The 10,012-nt window shown below is 35.2% G+C and overlaps 1 protein-coding gene and 1 long non-coding RNA gene across 2 annotated transcripts; both read left to right on the plus strand.

The window, feature by feature from the left end:
• Positions 1-2,680: 2,680 nt before the first annotated feature.
• LOC135671406 (probable LRR receptor-like serine/threonine-protein kinase At1g05700) lies at positions 2,681-5,728 on the plus strand (the record flags this gene model as incomplete). Its single annotated transcript, XM_065179510.1, has 3 exons — positions 2,681-3,108; positions 3,963-4,465; positions 5,589-5,728. Coding segments are annotated over 3 exons (1,071 nt in total), but the record flags the coding sequence as incomplete, so codon positions are not given.
• A 92-nt stretch (positions 5,729-5,820) lies between these two features.
• LOC135671414 (uncharacterized) lies at positions 5,821-8,611 on the plus strand. The gene is made up of 3 exons (XR_010512746.1): positions 5,821-6,860; positions 7,909-8,171; positions 8,271-8,611. It is a non-coding gene; the product is annotated as an uncharacterized LOC135671414 (long non-coding RNA).
• Positions 8,612-10,012: the final 1,401 nt, after the last annotated feature.

Raw genomic sequence — 10,012 nt, forward strand, 5'->3', positions numbered from 1 at the left:
ATTAATCAGCAAAAGAAAACTCATATGATAATCATGATAACATATAAATCATGTTGTTATGTGAAAGGTAAATATTATTTCATAATTTCAAATATATACATGTGAATAACTAAAGAATATCCAAGAACAATAATTGGATTTTATTTATCACATGTATAATCAATAACTCATATGAAAAAACTATAAAATAAACCATAATTTATATTTTTTTTAATCAAAATTAAATCCAATCAAATAACTAAAATATAATCATGATTAAATTCAATCATAATTATAATAAATCATATTTATTAATTTTATAATTGAGAATATAAACCAATTTTCTCAATTTTATAATGATAAAATTGTAAATATTTGATAGGATATAAATAAAAAAATATGTGATTTATGAAGGGTAAAACTATAATTTGATAGAAATTAGACCCGACGGTAAAACTGTAAATATGTTATCAAAGAACATAAATTAGAATTACGAAATTTGCAAAGGGTAGAATTATAATTTTGTAAAACCCCAGCCTCGAGGTCAAAATCATAATTATGCCAAAAACTACCTTGTTGTCGCCGCCTAAGCATGCGGTGCTGTCACTGCTCGCGCTCGCGCGCGGCCGCTGCGATAGTACTTACCCGCGCGCAGCCACTACGGCTGCGACGGTTCCTCCCCACACGTGGCTGCTGCCAGCGCGCGACCATCACCTATGTATGGCCTACCCACAAGCGGTTGCCGCCGGTGTGCCCTCTGTCCACGGGGGCAGTGGCTGCCGCCATCTGTGGCCACTGCCCTTACGCAGGTGCCTTCTGCGGATGCCACCATTACGCATGAGGGCGACCGCCGCCTTGACACGAGGTGCAGCTGTCACTTTCCGTGGACACCATGTTCACAAGCGGTGCAGGATGCTCATGGTGCCGCCATCGCTCACAAGTGGACCGTTGCCCGTGCACGACCGTGATGCGCGGCTGCAGGGTGATACACGGTCCTTCGTCGACAATGATCAACAGAGATGATCATCTCAATAACATCGATGATAATAAACAGTAAATTCATCGATCAAACATAAAATTATACATTGCTCATAATTAGTAATTGAGCAAATCATATAGAAAAAACAGCTCAATAATATTCGATGAATCATTCATGTATCGTAAACAAAAATAATAGATCTAATATATTTGATCTCAAGAACTTGGCTTCGATACCAATTATTTGCATAAAATATGTAATCATGCTATCTGTAATGCGAAAAAACTTTTATGCTAATATTGAAATCAAATAAAGTGGATCTAACAATATATTACGATGCGTACCTTTCTTATTGTTCAGAAGAATAAACCTTATTTGATATACAAGCGTCTCCATCTTCGGATATGGAATATCAATCTGCAAGGATGAGAACTAGATCCTTCTATTTATTAGGAGAGTTCCTCCCATTAAGAGTATCTCCTAACATGTACTTTTTTTCTATTGGTCAATAACCATAATCAAAATCCAATAATATCTATAATATATTTTACTTAATTAAATAAGGGCACATAATCTTACAATAATTTTTTTCATATGCCTAGGAGTAGATTGAATTTGGTTATGCGTCGAGGCAATAAATTAAATCGTTTATGATTCAAACTCTTGAGACTTGATGTAATAATCCATTAGTGGGGTGTCTTTTGAACTTATTTGTATTTAAGAGCTCAATATGTCATTGTTGTTATATGTGGACATTATGGATGTTTCTGTTTTATATTGCATAAAGTGCATAGATTTGGATTTAATAGGTGTATGTAATTGGAGGTGATGGAGCTCACAAAAGGAACCGCTGCAATATTTGAAGTAGTTAGTAAATAGAAGTTCTTTAATAGTGTTTTTGTTGGTATTTGTTCATTGTTAGTTTCTCTTCCTTGAATTAGCTGCCATTTGAAATAATATAGATAATGATATAGCGGTACTCATCTTTCTTAATGGTTTTAAAATTATTATCTAGTAGTTCAGTTTTTTTTTAATAAACATGTTGTCATCATTTTTTTCTATTTACAATGATTTGACAACATTCATCTACCTACATAGAGAAAATTAAAATTTTTATTATATAAGATTAATAAAGACTTTTCCTCTAAACATCAAATAATTTATATCTTTCTTTCAAGAAGAATCAAAGTATTCTTCACATCTTATTCTCCCCGGATACATAGAATATCTATAGAATAAATAAACCCTTTCAATACTGCAAAAGTTAAGGGTAAGACTGATCCAAGTTATTAATCTACTCTATATCAAGTTTTTCTAGTCAAAATAAATATTAAGATACTCTTAACAGAAAACAAAATCATGTCAAATGCATTCACTCTGTCACTGCAAGTCGTCTCTATATTATGTTAAAGTCATGAGTTCAACCTCCAACTAACGAAGACTATATATATATATATATATATATATATATATATATATATATATATATTTCGATTCATGACATTCATATTGGACTTATATAATTAGTCGACAGATCGAAAGTTTCGATCTTAATCTTTATCAGTTAACCTAACATATATCATACGAACGGATCACCCAAATCATCGACTGTGGCGCCACTCGTAGCTATACCGACTCCGAAACTGGAATACTGTACCGAGTCGATGAAGGATACATCGACACGGGTAGAAACGTCAGAATCGCTGAAACGTACATCGACGATCCTACAAAGGTTTCACCGTTCGAAGCTTTCCCGACGGAACTCGCAACTGCTACACCTTTCCCGGGTTGAAGGAAGGGGACAGGTATCTCGTAAGGGCCTCCTTCGTTCACGGCAACTACGACGGCCAAGCCTCTGGGGACTCCGTCGCCCCACCGCTGCTATTCGATCTCTATGTCGGTGTCAACCTCTGGCAAACCATCAACATCACCGAGGTGTACACACTTTACGGGGCCGAGATTATTACTGCCGCCCCATCCGACTCCCTGTCGATATGCCTGGTCAACATTGGTTTGGGAGCGCCGTTCATATCTTCGCTGGAGTTGAGGCATATCGACAACCACCTGGCGTACCAGCACGCGAATCAATCCGCTGCACTAGTGTTCCACAGTCGCTACAACTTGGGATCCCTCACCAACTACACCCTCAGGTAACGCAGACCTTCCAATCCATGCTTGCTGAAATTTCTTCTCCCATACGGATTGTACATTGTTCATGCCTCCCATGGAGAAAGGGGATTTCTTGAACCCGAGGGTTTTCTCCAGCTTTCCTTTATTCATTGCTTAGGGTAGTTCTTTTGAGGCCGAATCACTACTGAAAATTTGGAAAGGGATGGAGCCTTGATCTTCTATAAAGGGAGCAAAGTGTTATAATCTGTTTGTGGTTATCTCAAAAAATTGTAACAAACATAAAGACTCATTTGCACTGTAGAAGTAATTGACTCTGTATACTCTTCAATTACAATTTTGATTAAACTGACTCTCAATTTTAACCACAGATGTCCAGTAAAAGTGTTCATCGCTAGAAAAGACGATTAGGCTAAATCAAACCCAATTAAGATCCAAGTTTAATTATCTATAGAAGTGAAATTACAATGAACAATACCGTAATTATGGTTCTATAATTACACAAGTTAGACACGAAGCACAAGCTAAATGAACTTAGCATAATGTTATAATTTGATTACACTAATTTGCTATAGACTCCAGTAATGCAACAAAAAGAAAAGCGGACCAACACTACAGAAATAATCACATGTATCTGATACAAATAAGTGATCAGAAATAGGAGATCCCAGGAGATAGATAATTACCACAATTTGGGAGAGGACAGCAAACTCGATGAGGACAATGATTAACATTGTCGTGTGTGGCGAAGGAGGAGTCTTAAGGAACACGACTAGCATAATCTCTCTTTATTATGCCTTTGAAAAGTGGTTGAGTCTATCATCTCATATCTCTGTATTAATAATATAGATTGGTTAACAAATTTCATTCTGTACAGGTATCCAGAAGATAAATATGATAGGACATGGGATCCTTGCAACAGTTATATTATTGGTTGTGAAACATGGAATTTTACAAGCAGTACTTTGGGCATCAAGACCATTAGTGGTGATGCTTATGAGGTCCCAGGCATGGTCATGGGGACTGCAACTGTTGCTGCACATAATTTTACATTGCATTATTCCTTGGGCTATGGCCTCAATTCGAGTGTTCAAACAACATTCTATATCTATTTGCACTTTGCTGATTTCAACTATTTAAGTGGGAATGGAAGTAGAATTTTTCAGGTGAGAGCAGATGGGGAACCCGATAGTGAAAACATCAGTCCTGCATATCTACTGGCAACTCATGTCCATTTCATCCATCGGCTGGCGTACCCAGGTTTAAAAGGTTATTTTAATCTGACAAGGGTGGCCGGTTCCACCCTTCCCCCCATCCTCAATGCTGCTGAGGTTTACATTCCTATTAATCTTTCAGTTGTGGCAACAGATCCAGCCGATGGTATGCTATCCCACCACTACTTTGGACATCCATCGCTCTAGTCCGGCCAATAACTTGTATCATCTGCTTCTTCTTTTTTTTCCCCTCAAGATGAACTGTGTTTTTCTTATTAATTACCTGCACACTTTTGAAGACTAACATGCAATGTGACCATTCATGCTTTCCCCCCCTTTGATCCATTTTCTGAAGGAAAAAAGTGTAGTATGTTATTGGCAGTGCATTATCCATTTCACTGGTGTCTTACCTGAACATATACAATAAGTTGTTTGCTTATTTAGCTGATTGCTGATTTGAAGTTTACATATTAAGTTGAAGATGAATATATTGTCTCTTTCCTTTATTTTGTTGTAGCATAGGTAAAATGAAGCACATTTTCTGCCACCTTTGTTAAAATAATCAGTCTACTGGAACTTACGTAGGGATTCATTTGGTCAACTTGGAGTGTAATCCCAAAGACTTGATTATTGCAATGAAATGTTTGAGATATTATGCATAACTATCAATCCTATGTTCAGAGGATATGCATACTTTTCAGGAAAAAATGTTAATTATTCTTTTTGAGTCCAAGCACTTGAACCATGCATTATCAGAAATCATAATTTATATTCTTCTGCGCTTTTACTTCTCGTGGTGATTTGGCATGTCTGAAATGATAAACAAAAGTTAGATTGACAACAATATATATGACTGAGATTGACAATATATAAAATGACTGGATTACCGAACAACAAGTGATGTATCTAATGGTTCTGTTGTGCCTGTAAATATTATTTCAAGATAGTTATTCATAAGCTAGGTCAAACACAATTTGGATATTAATATCAATGGTAAGATCATACAACATCATGATTTTCAGTGATCAAAATTCTATCGTTTAAACCAAATCATATAAGGTGTGGCTGTAGGTGTGCTCATGCATGTGAAACATTTTTTCGGGCAGAGTTGTGTCAAAATGCTTCATGGTGCCCATTTACTATTTTGAAATGAATATTAAAATTTGTTTCAAGGGGGCTACAATAATCATCTATATGGCATGCATCCGATTACATGCCAACCTTGGATTTTTTTCACAATAGATTGAATTCAGTATGGTGGACATTGGCTTAACCTGCAAAATTAACAGCTGATGCTATGATGGGGATAAAGAAATTATATCAGATGAAGATATGGCAGGGTGATCCTTGTGCTCCGCAGCAATTCATTTGGAGTGGAGTAAATTGCACCTACTCAAGCTCTGGTACCCCAAGAGTCACCTCATTGTAAGCTCCAAGATTTGGTTGTTTTAAAAGACATCAATAAAAAGCACTGATTCTGATGTAATGATTTCTACTTTATTTTCTTTTGCAGAAACCTCTCTTATCATGGGTTGAATGGTGCTGTACCAAATGCTTTGGCTAATCTGAAGGCCCTTAACTATTTGTAAGTTTCTAAATTTATTGTCAGAGGCTGCTGGCTAGCAACATCATGCAGACAACTTGAGAACAATTTGTAGATGTTGCATGAAATTGACTTGTTACCCTTTTTTACCTGTGTATTTTATTCATTTCTAATCTCCTTTTTCTAACTCCATAAACAAAAGGCTTTTGTTTTTTCATGTTAGTTGCCAAAATTAGGAATGCAGATGGACCAGTTTACAACCCAAAGCATTAGCTTGGGGTTTTCTTTAACCACATCCTATAACATCCAAACTGAACTAATATGGCTTTACTCATGCAATCTGGTTTCCAAGGACCAAAGTTATAGAGATCAACATGTAGCTACTTTTTTTTTTAATGAAATTTCTTATGAAAACATATCAATAACTAATGTAATCCATGTATTTTGTCTCAGTGACTTGTCAAACAATGATTTAATGGGCCCAATACCGCCCTCTTTAGAAGAATTGACATCACTCAATGTGCTGTAAGAACAGATTTTTCTCTCTTACACAATTCACCTGGTGCATGCGTTTTCAACATCGAAAACTTCAATTTTGTCATGCGCATGCTTCAGGACTTCTCTCTCCACATATTATATGCTAATGGTAGAGCAATATCAAACTTTTTGCAGAATTTTGTCAAATAACCGACTCAATGGGCCTATTCCAGCTTCTTTGTGTGATGGACAATCAAAAGGATTGCTTGAGTTGAGGTTTGTGCTGTAGTCTAACATCCCAAATCTTCCCACAATTCCTTCTACCTAATACTAATGTCTTATGAACTTTATGTTCTGCAAAGAGTGGACAACAATCCCGATATATGTCTCTGTCATAGTACATGTCAAATTGGCAGCGAAGGAAGGAAGCTTGCTACAGTCACCATTGTGCTGATCTCTGTCGTGCCAGCGCTGATTATACTGCTGCTCCTATCATTGCTTTTATTCTTCTTGAGGAGAAGAAAATCTACAACAAAATTATGTAAGTGGTTTTAAGCAAGTAATAGCTTATAAACATACAATTATGTTGTATAATGTCCTTCTCTTTTTCAACGAAAGGCAATGTTAGATGTGCTTTTCTTCTTCTGCGAAAAGGCAATGTTAGATGTGAGATAGAACTCTTAACCTGTATAAATAATATCAGGACATGTCTTCTCTGATATCATAGAGAAAAGTAACTTCTTTTATTGCTGAAAAGATTTTTTTTTCTCTTTTATCTACGGTAACAAAAGTGAGACTCGTAAAGCAAGGATTTCTAGCTTGGTTACTGTATCTTCCGTAGATGTTAGCATCCAAACAACATCTTTATCTAAATATTTTTATGGTTTAGTTGGAGCGAACAGCTAAAACAGATGTAAGCTTACGGTTGATACCACACACTACTTCAAGGGAAGTTTCTATTCCATAAGACCATTCATTATGATGAACCTTCCCAACTCTGATTTGGGGTGTAATTATGCTGATCTTTTTCAATTCTAGTCTTGTCTAAATTCTGCCTGAGATTAAAATTTTGATAAAGCTAAGTTCTTTATCAAATAGATCAAGATTAAGTGAGTCAATTTTTAAGTCATGTGTAATACAAACTTATAAACAACTAGTGCATTGATAAATAATAATTTATTATCTACCATTCTACCAAAGCTTGACAAACCTTGCATATAAGTGTGATTGCCTAAAATTAAGTTAGTTAATTTTTAGCTAACTTTTTCACCTTTATATTTGTAAAGTATGTTTTAGGCTCATCAATGTTCTTTACGCTCATTATTATAGAGTCTGTTTTAGAATTATCTACACAACTTTTCTAAATTAACTCCTTCATTTACTTGTATGCTATCAACATACAGACAATGGAAAGTGATCATTGGTAGGTATATGAGTTATTATGATTCATAGCTCATGAAATTTCTCTCTGGAGGTTAGAAGTGACTTGCGGATGCATGTTTTGGAATTCTGTACTAGAAACTTCACCTTCATTACAATGAGAAGCATTGTTAACAGCACTCTTTTTGTTTCTTTTAATGAAATAATAGCGCCGCCAATTCAAGACTCGCTTGCTATACCCGAAACCCATAGATTTACATATGATGAATTGAAGGCCATCACCAACAATTTTGATCTTGTACTTGGAAAGGGGGGGTTTGGGAATGTTTACCATGGTCGATTACATGATGGCACTGAAGCTGCAGTAAAACTTTTGCACTCACATCGGATGGTCAAAGGGACATCATCTGAGGAGTCCATGTCTGCAAATTCTGGCTCCAGATCACATGGGCTGAAAGAGTTTCAAGCCGAGGTATGCAATCTATATGAATGCATTTTGGTGGACTACCATTTTAATGAACAAATAGGTTATGAATGAAATTAAGTATATATCTTCCTCTTTGGGTTGCAGGCTCTTCTCTTATCGAGGGTCCATCACAGGAACTTAGTGTCTTTGATCGGGTACTGTAGAGACAGCAATCAACTTGGACTTGTTTATGAATATGCTGCTCGTGGAAGTCTTAGAGATCATCTTTCAGGTAAAAAAGATGTTGAATAGTATTCTATGATCTGAGCTACTGCATGCTTGGAGAAGATTGAATCCAGTTTTAAGCTGCTTTACCCGAAAATGTTGTATCTTTCGACAGTATATTTCTCAATCTCTACCTAGAATTTCTCTCTCTTTCCTTTGTCATACATTATCATTGGATTGAATAAATGCAATTGATAAGATATTATCATGTTAGTTTTTTTTTTTTCTTCTAGCAAAAACAGTACCTGATCATTATTTGTAACACCTCTGATTAGTCCTAAATCGAAAGTGGGCAATATTAAGATTGGCTTATAAGGGTCTGATGAGTGTACTACTATCAACTTCAGTTTAAGCATTTTGGTCAGTGGTTTAGACCAAACGAAGTTGATAGGCTAGTTAGCCCATCAGGCTCGGGTCATGATATTTGGTATCAGAGTCGACCTAGCATTTGGGCATGGTGAGGGGGCTCGAGTAGGAAAGGGTTACCTGATTGTAACACCCCTGATTAGTCCCACATCGAAAGTTAGCAGATGGACTGGTTTAGACCAAACAAAGTTGATATGCTAGTTAGTCCATCAGGCTCGGGTCATGACATTATTTGTCAAGATTCTGAAGCTTAGTGTAACTGACTTATCCAATATGATTTTTTATTTTTTATAAAAATTTTAGATTCTTAACTGCACCTTTTTTTCTATAGATAAAATTTTAGATTCTTACTAGTCTTTTGAGATAGGTCACCAAATGTAATTTAATGTTCTTGGAATTACTTGTATCCATTTTTGAAAATAGTTCTTTGATGTCACACAAGTGATTTGAAGCTCCTATATCTAGATACTAGGTTATAAACTGATCTTCCTTCAAATTATTACAAGTTATTAACAAAACTTGATTTTGGTTCTTTTCTTTCTCAACAAAACTTGATACTATATCATAGATTAATCTTTCTTCAAATTATTATTATAAGTCATTAGGAGTATGTCCATGCCTTTTGTAAATATAGCATTGAATTTCAGACCTTTTAGAATTTTTATCACGTCCACAGCCTCGGCTACATCCTTAACCATAACCTTAGCCTTTTCGGCTAAAATTTTTTCTATCACCTTCATTGTTTTGAGATTTTTAATTGGTCTGATTTCTGTAACTTCTTCCTCTTTGTCCACAACCTTTTTCTCTTCCAGATTTTAATTTACATTTATTTTGTAAGTCTTTATTTTTCTTCTCCTCTTTTTGTAAGTCTTTATTTATAAACTTGAAGAAAACCTATTAGTTGTTCTAAAGATATTTGTTCTAAGACTTTAAACTCTTTAATTACTATAAAAATAAAATCAAACTTTGGATATAGAGATTTTAGTACTTTTTTTTTATTACTCTTTCATCACTTATTTGTTCACCATTTTGTCTCATTTAATAAATAATAGAAATGACTTTTGAGAAGTAATTTGAAATAGATTCAGAAATATCTTATTGTAATTTTGCAAAATCAACTAGTAAAACTTATAGACGAAGCTATTTTACTTGATCCACACCACCAAATACTTTTGAAGTATTTACTAGAGTGATGACTTCAAACATTATATCACCGGGAGGCCCATAAAAGATTGTGAACAAAGTCATTTTATCTT

The sequence above is a fragment of the Musa acuminata genome, unplaced genomic scaffold (assembly GCF_036884655.1).
Source record: "Musa acuminata AAA Group cultivar baxijiao unplaced genomic scaffold, Cavendish_Baxijiao_AAA HiC_scaffold_1139, whole genome shotgun sequence".
NCBI lineage: Eukaryota > Viridiplantae > Streptophyta > Magnoliopsida > Zingiberales > Musaceae > Musa > Musa acuminata.